This window comes from Seriola lalandi, unplaced genomic scaffold (genome assembly GCF_002814215.2).
Source record: "Seriola lalandi dorsalis isolate HSWRI2012SDOR001 ecotype SW California unplaced genomic scaffold, Sedor1 jcf7180002054337, whole genome shotgun sequence".
NCBI lineage: Eukaryota > Metazoa > Chordata > Actinopteri > Carangiformes > Carangidae > Seriola > Seriola lalandi.
In genome coordinates, this window is record NW_019524890.1 from 89387 (window position 1) to 107517 (window position 18131).

The 18131-nt window shown below is 39.8% G+C and overlaps 1 protein-coding gene across 1 annotated transcript; it reads right to left on the minus strand.

The window, feature by feature from the left end:
* Nucleotides 1-423: 423 nt before the first annotated feature.
* LOC111655953 (phospholipid-transporting ATPase ID-like) lies at nucleotides 424-14304 on the minus strand. The gene is made up of 28 exons (XM_023407526.2): nucleotides 13968-14304; nucleotides 12688-12771; nucleotides 12510-12568; nucleotides 12192-12305; nucleotides 11712-11810; nucleotides 11513-11574; nucleotides 11253-11325; nucleotides 10941-11011; nucleotides 10754-10836; nucleotides 9644-9802; nucleotides 9425-9513; nucleotides 8721-8914; nucleotides 8416-8624; nucleotides 8272-8315; nucleotides 8006-8171; nucleotides 7415-7603; nucleotides 7077-7192; nucleotides 6787-6951; nucleotides 6399-6510; nucleotides 6106-6211; nucleotides 5238-5388; nucleotides 4623-4806; nucleotides 4297-4520; nucleotides 3722-3805; nucleotides 3339-3584; nucleotides 2898-3036; nucleotides 2652-2782; nucleotides 424-1844 (listed from the first exon to the last, which is right to left on the minus strand). The coding sequence occupies exons 2-28, from the start codon at nucleotides 12740-12742 to the stop codon at nucleotides 1572-1574; spliced, it is 3597 nt and encodes a 1198-aa protein (XP_023263294.1). The 5' UTR covers nucleotides 12743-12771; nucleotides 13968-14304; the 3' UTR covers nucleotides 424-1571.
* Nucleotides 14305-18131: the final 3827 nt, after the last annotated feature.

An 18131-nucleotide genomic window follows, 5' to 3' on the forward strand; every position in this document is an offset into this window, starting at 1 on the left:
GTATGTATGTATGTATGCTAAGCATGAGTGAAAAGAGAGCGTGTGAGAGTGAGAGGAAGCACACAGCTGCATACATAATGCATACAAATATGGGAGAGGTTTGTGTTGAGGCATCCTAAAAGAGGTCAGCTTATGAAATATTTACAACAATCACATATATTTTTGTCCCCACCCATACAAATTCGGACAACTTTTTTCCGTGATGCAATGTGTATGTATACAGGTTTGTACTGTGTGGATGTTTTTATCAACCAATCTACAGCATCTACGTGGTTTTAACTGTCTTATTTTTCAAGAAGCATCGTAACAATGCAACCAATATCGCGTGGTGAAATGAAAAAGGTGGTGCTGAAATAAAGCTTACATTGAAACTGTGAAAGAATTTTCTTCAAAAATAAATAAATGAATAAATGGCCACACAAGTCAAAGAAGTTATTTGTTTTATTCACAGATAATCTCCTGTGTAGAAATTTGAACAATTCAGTCAGAACCTCTATCAGGCAACAAACAAATCCCATCATGACTTTAATTTTATCATGATAAAGCGAAGGTCACAATGGCAAAATACGTGGTAGGACTGGAAAAAGTATTCTAGTGCTGTCTGCTGGTCCATGCTCTGTCCGTACTATGACACTTTAAGCATTACCTTTATTTTACTGGCTCTGGAGAATTGAAAACACAGTTCCAGAGACAACACTGACCCCTAGCTGTATTTTAAAAACACAGTGATTCAATGATACGCCTGAATATTAAAATAACACACAGAGCAGAAATTAAAACAGAGCATAACAATAATAAAACAATGTTAAAAAAAATCTATATGTAAATTATTATGTAAACAACAAAGTTAAAATAGGTTCATCATAGATTTCAACTGATACTAAAATCACAGTTTTATCCTTTCTCAGAATGACACCCTGAGTATTGAAAATTCACTTGAAGAAAAAAAAAAATTAAAGGTACAAAATGCAACTTCATGTTGCAGGCAGTGTGGTAATCCAGTTTCTCCAGATCAGCCAGTGGCAACTTTTTAAAACATTTAACTTATCTCTTAAACAAATATTGTAAAGATTTGCTTGTGCATGACACAAAGCTAATCTCATTGCAATTTTAACCCATTAATTACAGTCTGCATACGATATCTCTGGCTGTTTTCCAAAGCTTAATATGAGCTTTTTTAGTCTGACTGTACTTTCCAGGCTGCTTTTACTTTCTGTTTATTTAAAAGCAATGCTCTACAAGGTGACTGTAGTTGTAATGAAAGAATAGAATCTAAAACCTTTGAGTACAGAGTGTGACAGTTGTACTTATTGAGCTGGAAAAACACCGGTGTGGCTGTTTGTGCTGCCAACATTTTCACAGCGATAACAACATGCATCCATTAGTAAAAATCTTGACTTAAAGTTAGACTCAGTTTTAAGTGTACCGGTTTGTCCTGGAAACAATCCAGGAAGTGAACCTTACCCTTTGCACCCTCTCATGAGTGTGAGCTAATCTCCAAAATAAAAGCTTTTTACGTTGGTCCCATGCATGCACTCTCTGCCGTGGTTTAGTCCCTGCATACTTCCTGTCTAAGGGCTCTGTGATGATGACTCTTCCGACTCCTCTGCGATGGTGCGGTAGTGCTGTGGCTGATTCTGAGCCAGAGGAGAGTCTGTTTGGGTGAACAGGACGTGTCGGTTCTTCAGGGGTCGTTTCAGCAGGAACCTTCTGGATGTCACCAGGTCACCGTAGCCCTGTGAGTGGGAGAAGGCGTAGCCTGACCGACGGGTGCTGATACGCCTGGCCGGTGGGCGACGAGGTGCAGGAGCCGGCAACGCCTCCTTTCGCACCTTATACCTCACCTAGAAGGGGGGAGACAGGGAGAAGACTTTCATGTAGACCTCTTAATATGGATACATTTGTTCATTCATTTTAATAATGATGGATTCTAGCATTTCACACTACATACAAACTCCTGGATTATATCCTAGTTTATATCACATGTATATCAGAAATGTATTCATTTATTCTCATGACATTGTAACCTTAGAATTATAAAGTTCTTGTTCACCATTAGCACCCGTGCTAGAAAGCTAGCTAGCTGGTGTTAAAGTGATTACACAGCTCATGTTACTGTTTGTTTGCAAGAATTTGTGTTATTATTCGTGACTACTTCAGAGATGACACTTACTGAGACTGAAATAATTGAGATGTAATATGCTCACCTCACCGTGCTGAACAGTGACAGAAGAAGAGAGACCTCTTTTAAAAATGTGATAGAAAATGATAGAAAATGATATTATATATCAGTAGGCCTACGAGTACATTAAGGGTGCCAGTTGTATTGAGCAATAAAAGAGAATTCTATTAGTTTTGCTATCTAGGATGTCAAAACCTCAATATCTGAAAACCACACAAATCGCAAACAGAGAGCTTGTAATTCCAAGGCCACGATATTTCAAACATATTATGTTTAAGCAAATATGACTAAGAACACTTGTAAGATCCATTTATTATAGTTTTGTTTCTTTCTTGTTGTTGCTGCTTTAATCATATCCCTCTAATTTCTTCAACATATCAATAGGCCAAATTATTACCTGAAGGATAACGTGGGAAAAAAAACGTGGGAAACGTGATGATTTTATAGTCTGTGTCATGTGTTACCTTACCTTGTCATTGATGGTGGGCCGGAGCTGAATGAGGATGAAGCGGAAAGCCACCACAGGCAGAATGCAGAGGAGGGAGGCCAGGAATATGGTCAGCCACACGTTAGGCTGGTTCAGAGAGTTTCTAGCGGTGCCTGGACTCACAAAAACATCAGACCAGCGGTCAGAATCACATAGCGGAGACGTGGGCACCGACAACCTCTCCGCCTCCATGCAGTACATTATAAATGAGCTGAATTCTATACTCACCAATGAAGGGGAAAGAGGAGGTGAAGATGAGGAACATGCCGTTGCTGTACATGGTGAATGTGATGGCAAAGTAGGCGGCCAGGCTGCCCCACACGAAAAACTGGTTCACTGCAGTCCAGTAATGGGTGTCCAGACACAGCTGAAATATGCAATTAAAATTTTTTATCTTTTTATGGTGGTGCACATATCCCTCCACAATGTGTGTTGAAAGGGTGGATGATATGAAAAAAATATCCATCTATCACAGCACGTGTAATTCTATTGTTATAGCATAATGGCAATTTGATAAAGAAATGTAAGGCTAAAATAACTAAACTGGCACATTTTGGCTAATTCATAGTGTTAAATACCTTTAAAAAAGAAAAATCAAGGTATCTCATCACAGTGAAACAAGAATCCTGCAACCGTAACATAATGTGATGATGAAGCTGTATTCCTCACCTGTATATTCATCACAACAAGCAGACAGGTCTGCGCCAGTAAAGCAAAGGACTGATAGTCAGAAATGTCTTTGCCGTCGTCTCGGACCGTGTCGTACATGGCGGCCCATGGGATGAAGAAGAGAATGAGGGAGCTGTAGCAGCTGTGCATCATACAGCGCACAAAGGCTTTCTTACTGAAGTAGAGGTTCAACTGGCCTGGAGTGTAGAGCTGAGGATACTGGAAACTCCAGCGGTCATTCACATCCTGCAGAAACAGAGGATTTAGAAAAGAAGATACAGAGGATACAGCCGCCATGGTGTGAACTAAGTTTAAATTATATGATATTGAAATGAGTCATTCTGAGTAGTTTCAGAATGATTAATTTTCCCTTCAGTGCGTACCTGGTCAAAGAGACTCATGCCGAGGACGGGAAGAGCTGTGTAAACCAGGTTGTACAAAGTGATGAACCACTCGTCGTACACAGTCTATGAACAACAACAAAGACCACATTGAAACATGTAAATGCCTTAATACCACTGTGTGTGTTTCTGTGTATAGGCCTCCACTAGAACTCCTAGAATTTGGTGGAGAAGTAATTGATATTTAGGAAACAATTTGTATTTTGCTTTTAAATTTAGTTTTATTTTCCAAAGCGTCCATACAGGACTCTTCAGTTTCATTTGTGTATGGAAGCTAATCATATAAATTATATAACATCTCTGTACTGCAACTCTATGGCAATTTTTAAGGTTGTAATTTGTGTTATTGTTGTGCTCCATTGCACTATATAATATGATTTCCCTACTATAGTGCAGCCCCTGAATCTTCTATTTGCATCTTAATTAACTTTTCATTTACATTTAGTTTTTTTTTTCTACATCATAACTGCATTGTAGGCATACACATTGCATTTTTCCATTCGCATGAAACCCATTCAATTATGTGTCATACTGTTATTCCATCAAATGTCCCTCACCTGTGCGGAGAAGCCACAGAAGAAGGCATACCAGAAATGCACAAAGGTGAAGGTGAAGTTCTTGTAAAAGAAATATCGTAGGAACTTGCACATGCGTAGGTAGGACCAGCGACCATGCACCAGGAGGAGGCGCTGAAGGTAACGGAACTGGGCAAAAGAGAAGTCACTGGAGAGGACTGCCTGCATTCCCTCCTGCCCGCTGATACCAACCCCGATGTGAGCAGCTGAAGGACAGACAGGAAAGTAAGAAGTAGAATTTCCACGGTGACAAACAGTAACTATTCTCCAGCTGTTTGGTTTTGTAGCAAATGCAGCTTTGAGCTTACCCTTGATCATGCTGACATCATTGGCCCCATCCCCGATGGCCAGAGTGACGGCCTGCTTGTATTTCTTGACCAGCTGAACCACCTGGGCCTTCTGCAGAGGGGTGACCCTGCAGCAAATCACCGTCTGACACATACACGCTGTCCTGAGCAGCTCCAGCTGCAAGTTCTTCTCCAGTGCAAAGGCCTAAGAACAAAGAAAATAAGGGATTACTGGGCTGTCATGAGGTATGAGTCAAATCCCCACCCCCCACCTCAAAACATTTTAACCAGACACCAAAAAGAAAGTCTAAAAGTCCTGTCAGTGCTATGAAGAAAAAAATTCTTAGGAAATAAATCCTTTTTTTCATTCATTTCCTCTGGGGTGGCCTAAAAGTAGTTACATTTAAATAAAAATACTAGAATCAGCCTGTAAAATAGCAATGTGCAATGTTTTAACTGTACAATGACTTTGCAGATAGAGTGATTCACTTTTTGGGCCCAGCCAGTTAAATTTATTTATAAAAAGTGGGACATCCAGCAGGACTTTTTCTGGCATGAGGACATTCAGAGACAAAAAGGGGGCACGCTTTTTGTTGGCTACTGGTAATAACAATGTGTCTGAAAAAACCTTCTTACCAGACTGTGTCCATTTATAACTAGACCATAATCCCCATCCACCTTCTCATCCTGCACAGTCTCTGTCTTCTGTAACCAAAACAGGCCTGCACGAGCCTTGATCACAGATGGCTCCTCCGCTGCATCGGGACACATTTTCCTTCTTGCATTTCTGAAAAAGGGAAACGGTTGGATGTCTCCAGTTGATAAAAAGCTCTGATATTTTTTTTGTGTGTGTGTGTGTGTGTGTTTGGGATAGGAACAAACACATTACTTGCCAAAACACTTAAAAAACAACAATTAAAACATGAGGCCAGCAGGGCTATATGAACATAACCATATCAGTGTATTGAGTTAATCATTATCCTTAATTTTTAAGTGAACAACTAAGTTGGGAAATGTGAGTGTCTCCTGCTGTGTACTTTAATTACTTGATTAGTGGGTATTCAATTATAACTCTTTCAAAGGTCAATTCACTCTTCACTAAACCCCACCCTTAAAAAGCTATTGTCCAGTGATAGCATAGTAACCATAACCATCAAGCTTTGGATTTTATCCACACAAAACCAAAAACACAAAAGCAAATGTGTAAGGACTGGATTAAATAAATTCTTATGTGAAATCAAGGACCTTTTATTTAAAAAAATAAAACAAAAAAAAAATACAGCAAATTTCAGGTGTTAGTTTCATCACCTTTACGTTTTTAAAACTACATTTCTGTGCCATACTAGAAAGGAGAGCTTGATGGGCAAAGCAACAGTTACAAAAGCATGGTCAATCGTCAAAAAGTATGTTGATTTTTGGAAAATGACCTGCTAGATAAAACCATTTTCAAATTGGCTCAGAAGATGCTGCACGTGTTAGAGTCGTTTGTATCTGTCTGACTTACTGTAGCTCCTCTTTGACTCCCTCGGCTGTATTAGCTGCCACAACGAAAATCTCTTTCATCTCCTCTCTCAGCATGTTGCACGAATAGCCAATATTCTCCGCTGTCTCTATTTCAGAACATCAATACAATCACAGTGGTGCAATTAATCTGTCAAACTGACTCTCCACTCTGAGCTCAAGTGAAGCAGGGTGTTTAGATGTGTCAGGCACACAGATTCACAAAGAGAGAATATAAGAATATATTTCACATTATTTATGTACTGTATTACTTCACCCATGTATTACCACACTAACCTTGTTTATCTCCAGTCAACACCCAGATTTTGATGTCGGCTTTAGCCAGTTGCTCTATGGTCTGTGGCACCCCGTCCTGCAGCTTGTCCTCCACAGCTGTCGCTCCCAACAGCTACAAACCGCAGAGTAAAGGGTGGTAATGTGAAGAGGGTTTTTCTTACTATCATTCTGTGATGAATATTCCAATACTGAAGCCATCCCGCCACGTTACCTCTGTCTGCATAGTAAGGCTTTCTGTCTGTCTGAGACATTATTTACTCATTTCCTGCTGTCTCATCATTATTCATTTAATGAGTTATGGGGAAATATAAAGAGTACATTCATTTCTTCTCCAAAAAAGTTAAGCAGCCAAATTAGCTAGGAATATGTCCGGAGCAGGTGGACTAACCATCAGGTCTTTCTCTATCTCTTCATAAAGTTCATCGAGTCTCTCCTCTCGACCATCCATGGCGGTGCTGGCCTCGTGGTGGCGCCTTCTCCAGTCATCCATGTAGCCCTCATCCAAGTCCTTGTAGGCCAGAACCAGCGTGCGGAGGCCATCGCCTGCGTACTCCTGGACAGTTTACAGCAGTTACAAACACGAATCCTGACATCTTTCGGATGCACTGTGCATTAAAAAGCAGTTTGTGCATAGTTCTATATGAGTATACGAGCAAACAGTGCAACCGCATCACTAACATTGAGGTGTCCCGTGGTAACTTCCATCAGTTTGTTACAGGCCGGGTGGAGTCTTTCATAGATGATGGTGTCTGCTCCTTTGCAGTATAAAGTCAACTTGCCGTCAGGGCTGCGCACTGGAAATCATAGTGAAAGCCAGTTAGTTAGAGTCATGAGGTCTCACATAAAAACTTGCTGAGGTGTTGCCGTGATCATTACCATGACCGTGCACAAAGTTAAATGAACATCTCGGAGAGTAAAATGTGAATTTGGTCGTTTTTCCTCAAGTTTTGATATTGATTCTGATATTGTGGATGAAACCACAAACGCGGAGACATCTCGTCACCGCTGTCTCTCACCTATGACTGACATCCTCTTGCGCACATTGTTGAAGTCAAGAACCGCCAGAAGTTCATAGGTGACCTGTCGGCCCATCTCCACGACCGTGATGCTCTCTGGTGTGCGTGAGCGGAACACAAACCCCAAGTTTCTTGCTGCCGTCACCAGAGCGCCTTCGTCAGGAGACTGAGCCTGGTAGTAGAGCTCCCCTGCCCCGAGAAAAACAGTGCAATTGGCAAGACACACATTTTGGCTCCTACACACTAATAAGGACTGAACACTGTTAATCAAGATAAAGTAGATATTCGGTCGACCATATACCGCTGTATGCCGGAGAAGTGTATATTATTTTGTGCTAATGACCGTAATTCTGTATTGCTTTATTAGGATATATTTAATTAATTAATTTGTTAATTATTCTTCCTATTACACTTCCTCAGACAGCTCGTTCGGGATTTAATATCACCCTAGAGTTGCTTAAGGGTTAGTATGAAGGAAAAAAAAGATATTTCATCATCAGAGACAGGACAAGAGCGATGTAACACGCCTGTTTACAGCCTTTGCAGCCACTTGTCGTTTAGTAATGAAGACGTCCATTAGAGGACGCTCACCCTCTTTCTTTTCCTCAGGCATGACGGTGTGGCACAGAGCCAGCAGGCGGAAGAAAGCCTGAGCCTCAGGGTTTCCCTCCCTCACCGTCTCCACCAGACTGTGGTCGTGAAAGATGAACTTTGGATCAGCCAGCTTATTCCAGGAGAAGTCCACTCGCTCTGTCTTCTGCAAAAAGAAAAAGAAAAAGCGGACATGAGAAACAAAAGAGTCGGAGCGATAACATACTTTACAAATAATTCAAGTACACAGTATATGTATTTCTTACCTCTGTTATTTCCACCCTTTGTCCAGAAAAGTCAAACAGCTCCCCTGAATCACACAGAAATACGCTCTGAAATCAATCAATCAGCTCATGCTGGTGTGTCCATTCAACTCTGTAGCTTTTATTTTTAAAGCTAGAACTGCTCACCGTAAGCTTTGCCATTGATGGAGCACTTGTTGAAAGTCATGATGTTCTGCGTCAGGGTGCCAGTCTTGTCGCTGAAGATGTATTTGATCTGTCCGAGCTCCTCGTTGAGCGTGGTGGTCCTCGCCTGGGCCGGAGTGTCATTCTTGGGGTAATACATCTTCCTGTCCCAGTCTATGTAGAAGCTGTTCCCCAGGCGGATGATCTCCACACTGACGTCAAAGACCAGGTGGATGTGGTAAGATGTCACAATGTGAGACAAATTTGATTATTAAGTCGTCGATTTTCATTCCTGTGCAAGGACCTACCTGACATAGAGCGAAATGGGCACCACCGTGTTGAGTACGATGACGTAGGACCAGAAGGAGAGGAAGGAGGAGAGGGGAGCATCAACCCCGGGGTCACGAGGGAGGAAGGCCGTGAACATCGAACCCTCCCTTACCTCCCAGATTGCGTTGCCGATGGCCAGAACGGAGCACATGGACGCCAGGAAACCAAAGATCTGATACATTAAAGACAGCACACATCTCGACGAGTCAAAAAATATTCCATTGACAATACTCATCAATCTGCATTTCAACTTTAAAGAAGTGCTTTCATGAAGGTGATGGTTTATTAAGTAATCAATGACTCAGGAATAGGTGAATGAATGACTTCCAGGTTGCTAGATCTTTTAAATAGAGGAAATGTTTTCTATTCAGAGAATTATCAAGTGACATCTAACAGACATGCTGAGTAAAGAGTAAGTAGTGTGTGTGTGTGTGTGTGTGCGTGTGCTTAAGCAAGACAGGTTGCAGATGTTACTCAGTGCTCTCAATGTTTATTTTAGGATTTATATGTGTGTTTAATATAGATACGGCGGTGCTGCATTTAAAGTAACATATAACTGCGATGTGCATTTCAGTATATTTAATGTCAAAACTTTAATGTGAACATTAGAAAATATACATTGACAATGTGCATGTGAGCTTATGTGTATTTGTTTGTGAGTATGTGTGGATGTTAAACTCACACACAACACCAGGACATTCATCAGGTGATCAATGCTCGTCCGTTTGAATCTCGTCTTTCCACTGTTCTGCATCAGCTTGGTGTCCGGACCTGGAAAGATTCAACCTGATGGTCAGAATCACTGTCTATCGTGCAGACAGAGGCAAGTTTTCAGCGTTTGCAGAGGGCGTGTTGAATGAGAAAAAAACACACACTAACAGCTACTGCACTGAGAGTTTACCTCCGAAGATGACCAGACCGAAGCACCACTCAGTGTTCCTCAGAGTACATCCTCTGAGCAGCACCTTGTCATTGTCCAAGGCGTAGGTCTGTCCGTCTAGAGTCAGGGTCCCTTTGAACTTGTCCAGACGGTTGTTGGGAGGCTCGCATCGCACTTCACCTGAGAGACAGAGGAGAGGTGTCAGCACTTCAAGCTACTTAATGGCGACTTAATACTTACACTCCACTATATGTCAGATATATTTTATATTTCAGAAATACTGTACTATTTACTCCACAATGTATTTTCACTGTAATCTTGTTACTTTTTAGTTTAAGATCTTACATGTAAAACTTACAGTATGATCTGCTTCTAAAATATGCAGTAGTATAATAAAATTGTTCAATACATAATAAGTGATGAGTTGCCTAAATACTTCACTAGTTTTGATACTTGAACTACATTTTTCTACTAATACTTTTATACTTCAAATTTAAATTTTGAATGCAAGATTTTTACTTGCAATGGAGCATTTCTATATCAAGGTAATGGGACTTTTTCTAAATTGGAAGATAAAATGGAATATATGGAAGCTCATTTCCACCAGGAAATGAAAAAATAAGCAAGAAAAGCTATATGATAGATTTAAAAAAAAAAAAAGACATTGTAAGACAAAATGTATAAATCTTTCTAAGAGTTAAGAGGTCAGGATTTTGGCTTACTAAGTCAGGAGTTTGACTTTTTTTTTATCTAATTTGACTTATCATGAATATTTTTTTAATCATGATTAATTTTGCTTCTTTATTTTTATTTATCTTTACTGGCAGAAATGATCTTCCATGTATCACCCCCAAAAGAGCAGAAACAGAAAAAAAGTAAAAAAAATAAAAATAAATAAAAGTTTCTCTTTTTCATGTCCGGGTCATCTATGTAAAAGTATTATTGTTGGAATGTTTTCCTTTCCCTTCAGATGTCTGTGCTGTTGGTTTTTTCATAATAAAGTTGATCACAGAAATGTCAATGTCTCGACTAAAAATCAAGGAGTATTTTTTTTCCTCCGGTACAGATTAAAAAAGCCAGACCGCGATTCTAAAGAAAATCCGGTTTCCTGTTTTTCTTTCAGCCTCTCACCAGTGAAGCCAGCCAGAGCGCCGATGCCGTCCCCCAACTCTCCAGTTACAGTCAGGGCCTGTTTCACCTTCAGATTGGTTTCACTGGGGGAGTGAAGAGAGAGGACGTGAGAGGGATGTGACTGATGGGAAATCCAAGACAGTGTGAGACGCTCATGCACGCGCACACAAATGCACTTCACACTCACCCATCTAATTCAGCTGTTTCTACATACACCAGGTTGAGAGGCTCACTGCTGGACAACAGCAGAAGGTCTGCCTGAGAGATGAAACCATTAGGTTCAGTGTACAGATGGCTGAGATTATGGGAGATGATAAGTTGAGCAAAACCTTACAATCACTAAGGGGAACTTAGTCTTGAAAACAGTGTAGCTGTTATCACTGAAAGCATGAAATATAGAGCAGCATTGTGCTATAATATATTAGCATTCCCTTGCATTTACATAAATAAATAAATAAATTGTCATAATAATCTTTATTTTATATATATCTGTACTCACTGTAACAAACTGATTGTTCTCCAGTTTGATTATGTCTCCAACCTGAACATTCATCCATTTTTCATTTCTCAGTCTGCCAGAAAAAATATAAACGTAAAACAAACCATGAAATCTCAACACTTCACAACACTCAAATCATCTTTTACAGCTGTAAGCTGCATATCTGTACTTTTATCATGTGTAATTTACAAATATAATATATACAATGAGAAATATACAATGTGAAATTATGTACATAAAAATGATCTTAAATGACTCACTCTCCATCGATGAGGACGTCCACCCTGCGGTTATTCACTTGATTGTCACTTTTGTGTCTGTTCTACTCCGTTGACACAAGAGAAAATGGCTTTAGTTTCCTATTTTCTGTCTTAAAATCGAGTGGCATTCCCCTTCAGTTAATTAACAAAGATTTGTTTTTCAATTTTGCCCCCAGTAAGATTGCTTTTGATCGCTTACTATGTCATCGCTGGCGTCCTTGACTGCAGTTATAGACAGCACCAGAACCAGAGGGACCGCCGTGGTAAACCAGGAGAGAGAGGACACTTGTGGGATGAGCTGTCGGGAGAACACAAACACACAAACACACACACACACACACACACACACACACACACACACACACACACTTACTTGAAATGCTTCACTACCTTGCATTTGTTGGATTAATAGATAGATGCACTATTTACACAGGAATCCGGAAGGAAGGAATAAAGTCTGCCAATAGCAGTTAGCAAAAATAATTATAACCCTTGTTAAGTGGATGGACTTTGTGTGAAAATTCTAAGTCAATCTACAACATGGATACAGATTGAATTCTGATTCACTTTTAAGCAAACATGTGCCTTCAAATCAACAACAGCTGTGCATTTGGCTGCATGTAAAGCCTCTGAACCACATACAGTCCACGTTGACTATGAAAAAGAGGAAAATGTCTACCTGAAGGACAAAGAGGAAGAGGAAGTAGGCATTGGCGAGCCTCCGGAGCTGCTCAAAGAGGTTAAGCGGCAGGAAGGTGAAAATATTGTACTTGGAGGTCTTGATGGCGTTGTTCTGAAGGAGAGGAAAGTGACACACGACAGTGACATTGCTGTGTACTCTTAATATGATTCAACATGAGTCATGATATTTGAGAAAGTTCTTAATTTTTTAAGGACAGCACAACAAAACATCCTCGCTATATCTAACTGCAAGGTGAAGAGGGAAATGCTTGTTATCTGCTGAATACATGCAGGAAGTTTAGTTTTCTACACTTACGGCATAGTGGTAAGACAGGTTGAAAGGTCTGTCATTAGCTCGCAAGAATCTCTCCTCCTCTGTGGGAAAACAAAAGACCAAGAGATCATAAAACGAAAGTCCATCCCGGACCAAGAGAGGGATACAGGTGTGTCTCCTGCATACAACACACTGTATTCGCTCAGGCATCGGATCTCACCTTCCGTCTTCGCTTTTCCACACAGCTGGCCAAAGTTTGACACTACCGACCCCATCTTTAGCTCAGATTCTCCATACTTCGCACCTAGAGAAAGAGCAAGCGTAACGTTTCCACAGAGTGAAGTATAGAGCAGGTCAGACAAAGAGTCGTTTCTTTGTAGTTAGACCGTATACCGGCCCAGCAACTGGAAGGGGAAACTGTGGGGGAGGCACTTCATGTCAAACAGTCATGTACAAGTCTGGTTTAGCGTGAATATCTGTACAGATACAGATATCATGTAAATGCAGACGGCGGGGACCATCATTTGACTAATTACTTTCACAGCCAACTGCAAACTATAAAAAAAAAAAAAAGGCAATGTGTGTAATGTGGTTCCCTCTAATTGTCAAATTTTCCAAAATTCTTGATCAGGCCCTCAGTTAAATTGTCATGGTGACAAAAACAGATAAGATTCACACCCTTTAGGTATATTTCATTGCATTTCTATATGTAATTATATAAATAATAAAATATAATTTATCAGACATGCATAAAAACTTCCTTCAAGGTTGTATCACTTAGAAAATCCTCCGGAGTTTATCTGAGCTGCAGGGTTATAAAGACATCCAGCCACTCCCTCTGTAACCCTTTGCACCAGAATAAAATTTATGGCAGATTATCCATCAACACAAAGATCAAGACGATGTGATATGACCATGGACGTTTGACTTTATCACTGATCTACACTCACAATATAACAAGTAAAACTAGAACAGAACCATGCAAGAATTCATGCATCTCTGCCCCCCCCCCCCAGAGAACAGGAAGAATATGAAAAATCCAAAAATGACCAGAAATCAGTGACTCATCTTTGCCCTGAGTGTCCAGCAAAAAAAAAACACAACCAATTTTCTTGTATTCTATTTCAAAATAATTCAATAAAGTGTATGTTCCCCTCGTAAAAGAAAATCGAAGTTATACTTGAGAGATAAATGAGAAATTTTTCACCACTGCGCTGTACTGCTTTGTACTGGTAATCAGTTTAGGAAAACCCAAGCCAGTTCCAAACTGAAAGGCTTGGTTGCACATGTTTCTCTCACTCTGTTATTGTTCCACTATCACACTCACACAGCTATGAAATCTATCTGTTAGTGTGAATCACAATCAATGAGCCACAAGGCCTGGACTTTGATTAGTTATATGTTTTCTCACATTTCAAAGGGCTCAGAACCGTGGCCTGTTTCGTGATCTTCGTCCACAGAGATCCCAAAGTCTGAAAATAGAAGAAAACAGCCACATACCTCAAACAAAAATGTGATTTCTTGTCTCCTTTAAGTGCTGCACACACATGGGGCCCTGGGAAAACGAGAGGGAAAATGGATTTCCTTGGATTCCCCCGCAGGTAAAGTAAATCCAGGCCCTCGTCTGTGCTCTGTTTGGACGACAAGGGACCGACCTTGGCCCAGACAGAGGAATGGGGGTTCGAATGGGGCCTCCGTCCGGATGAAAGACACCCAGGATGGACGACAGGTGAAGTGGTGTAGTGCTGAGAGAGGCGCTTACAGTAGAGGTTTCAGGTTCATGCAGGAAGAGCAGGGATCTCCCTGCGCATAACAGCTCTGGGCCTGAGCAAACAGTGCAGCGATCTTTGGACCTGGATGGTGAGACGGGGCAGGAGTGGAGGGGCAGTAAAACAACAGTGCAGGTGAAAAGCCTCCAGCCAATCAGGGCCAACATAGAGGTTGTGATCTGGGCGGTCAGGTATGTAACAACCTGTGATGGGTGCGCATGCTCAGACTGAGGACTTATCTTTTTTTTTATTTTCAATATCAGCTCCTTTAATCCAACTGACATGTTGCCGCTTTCATAGGAGCAAAACAAGCCAAGTATTTGTTGCATTCTTAAATCATGAAACTTTTTTTTTCCAGTCACTCACTAATTGTGCGTTATGACAACATTATGACTGAATATTGTCACTTCACGACTGATATACACGTCCAGGTGCTTTCAGAAATGGAATTTAATACCTGGGCTCGAGCACAAAGGAACGCTGTGTTGTCCAGGGGACCTCAACATGAACCACTTGCTAAATTAGTTATTGTGTTTATGTGTGTGTGTGCAGGTGTGTGTGCTCTCTGCCCGCCAGTCCTAACACACACGTGCATGCTTTGACCCAGATCCAACAGGAAACACTAAAGCATGACATGAAGATCAACTTCCTGACAATCAAAGCAGCATTCAAGAGCATTCCCTGGATGTAAACAAAAGATTTAGCATTTCATAGCTGCATGGGGGTGATTTTGAAAGTCCTCTGACTGTTGAACTGCAGTTACCAACAGGAGAATCGTTATGGGCATTTCTGGTTTAATTTAGTAACCTTGGTTTTCTTTTTCTGAAAGATTTTGGTATTACCTGTATGGGCTCAAATAAGGGTCAATAATGATCTTTGTGAGAAAAATGCATGTGAGAAATTCAGATTTGTACTTGTAGAAAAAAAAAAATGAAAACGTGTAAATTAAATTTGTGCACAGGTTTTATCAACAGTGAGGTTGCACAGAAATTTGCCAAATAAGAAGTGCTTTTGTGAACATCTGAAGATTCAAAGTAGAAAACTGTGTGCCACTCAGTGCTCAAGGGTCCCACACTGTGTGAGACACTGAAGTAACAAACACACACACACACACACACACAAATATAAGTACACATGTTCAAAAGGTATCACAGAAGCTTCTTTGACCTCACCAATGGTAGAATAATTTCTATATATATGTTCTCAATATGTTCTCAGTCTTATTCACCGGATTTGCTTGTGAGCATCATTTAACAAACTGAAAATTGTATTGACCCTTATTTGAGCCCATAGGTCTATAGACTACATACTAATGGAAGCATGCCATGAGAATTTAAATATCTATCCAAGTGTGTGTATTTCTGTATTTCTGCAGTAATGATGCCCCACTAAAGATGTGTTTTGTGAAGTCACCGTGACCTTGACCTTTAACCACCAAAATCTAACCAGCTCATCCTTTAGTCCTGGTGAATGTTTGTACCAAATTTGAAAACTGAAGTTCCGTCAATGCGTTACTGATAAATCACGCCCATGAGAATGGGATGGATTGACAGACAACCTGAAAACAATAAGCCTCCAGCTCTGGCTGTCGCCGGCGTGGAGGCATAAAAAACTACTTAGACTCAGTTGTCTGATGGTCAAATGCCTGTATGACTTTGTGAGTGAGTAAGCGGTATCCATGAGGTGCTTCTAATGCTACAAAAAAAAAGCAGATATAAGTTTAAGTAAAGTTTATAAAAGATTAAAAGATGAACTGGTGTATGTGGGACAATAGTTGGTTTAATTGATACGACCGAATTCCCCACAGTATGACACCAGCGTGTGTGATAATAATATAAACATTAAAGGATCTGTTTAACCATGCAGTTACACTAACCTGGCTGAAATTAAGCGGTTCATGGGTTGCATGGGAGTGCATCGCAAACCTAAGTGGAAAATAAAAATAAAAATCAATCACGTTGGCACCAAACCCGATGAAACATAAAACTCCATTAAAAATCTGTGATGTCATTGAGAAAAAAAAAAACACATGTAGACACATTTATAGATACCTCTCAAATACTTTATACAAAATTCATTAACTGGAATGTTTACATGATGACAACAACAGTTCAGAGTCGTGACAATACAAAGAAAACATCACAAAAATGCAGTTGCGGTGACTGATATACTGTACTTGTTAACTATTGCAGTGATTTAGTGAAAGTGCAAGGGTTAACAAATTTAGAAAATGCAGAAATAAAAAAAAACAAAAAAAACAAACAAAAGTGAACACTTGCAACTTGGCACACAAGGAACATGTATATTACAGAATGGCTGTGAGATATTTGCCCTCATAAAGCAATAACATAAATTATTCACAGGGGTTAGTGTGTAACAAAGAGGGATCTGATTGAGTGGTTTCTACATGATGTGACTGGTTTAAAAATGTGCACACATTGAGGTTCTCATACTATAGCAATACCCATCCTTCATTAAGTGTAACATTTTAATATTTCTCCATCAGTTATGAACAAATTCACTGGCACACATCTCACTGCATATTATCTCTGTCCATAAAACTCAAATGTATCTTACAATACAGCGATTGACATCGTCCCCAAACTATTAAAGAGGATTAATTATGGGAAATATTTACAAAACGTGACACAAAATAAAACAAGACGGCAAAGAAAACCCAGCCTACATACAGTTACAACGATTGCAATATCTTCGAAGATAAAAAGTACAAAATAATAAGGAGCATCACTTGGAAAAACTCATTTGACATCATTGTGGGCAAAAAAAAAAGTGGCCAGTCCTCATTTTCTGAGAGCCAAAGGAAATACACAGATAAAAAAAAAAAAAAAGGAATTCAGAGATACACATATTTAGTTTGTTTTTTCATCAAAGTATAAGGCCACTAAAAAGAAGTAGAAGAAAACAGAGCAGGAAGAGATATGTAAACCATAAATAGTTCTACACTCCTTATCAGATATCGTTTTTTGTTTTTTTTGTTTTGTTTTTTTTTAAGGAAGAAAAAGTTGTAACCTGAAAGTCCAACCTGTAATATTTCTTTACTACAAACGAAAAATACCTTTTACTTTCATAACAAAACACTTGGTTTTCACTTTATTCGCAGGGTGTTGAACTCATCTTGTTTACGCGTACGACGCTACAGAAACAACTCGTTCAGATTGTGCAAAATTCTCAAACACACTGTTGTGGCAAACATGTCAGTTCCCAGCAGTAAACAACATTTTAAATCGCCAGCTTTGAAAAGCACAAATAGCAATAAATACGTATAAAAAAAAAAAAAAAAAAAGATATAAATAAAATGGCTGCACCATCATGGTCACACTAGGCCACGTGAGCCAAGAGTTGTTAATTGAGCTTATAAACAAATATGGCCGAAACAGGACTCTCCTTTAACATACACAGTGAATGTCCACTCTGTTTTTGATTTAAATCATATTTGCTGTTAATTTATATACTGATCATGTGACTGTCGTCTCTCCTGGGTAAAATAAAAAAAGAATGCAAACTTAACATAGCAAGGCACACATTTAACTGATCAATTATTTAAATCAAGGGGTAAAATCAAAAGGTTATTAATGAAGTACCTTCTGCTGAAGCATTATCTCTACATGATTAACCGGTGAAATATTTAATCATCTTCTCTTGCACTCTGTTCAATAATTGACTAGGACTGTTGCCTAGCTACCAGCCATTCATTCATCGAACAAAAGAGCTCTTTATGAGATAAACCATACAGTATTTTCACATTTACTCAGACCATCACAGTGGAGCTACCGAACAGGGCGCTCACAAGAGACCTCTTTACTTCACACACATTCACAGTTTGCAGAGTGTAAGGCATCAAACACATGGCCACAGTTTGAGGGCGGGGGGGGTT

Coding starts and splice junctions, on each gene's coding strand:
- LOC111655953 (XM_023407526.2), bottom strand. CDS start 12,742: ATGGGGTCGGTAGTGTCAAACTTTGGCCAGCTGTGTGGAAAAGCGAAG. Junction 8,625..8,720: donor CCCATTTCGCTCTATGTCAG/GTAGGTCCTTGC, acceptor CTTTGACGTCAG/TGTGGAGATCATCCGCCTGG. Junction 3,806..4,296: donor TCTGTGGCTTCTCCGCACAG/GTGAGGGACATT, acceptor TGTTGTTCATAG/ACTGTGTACGACGAGTGGTT.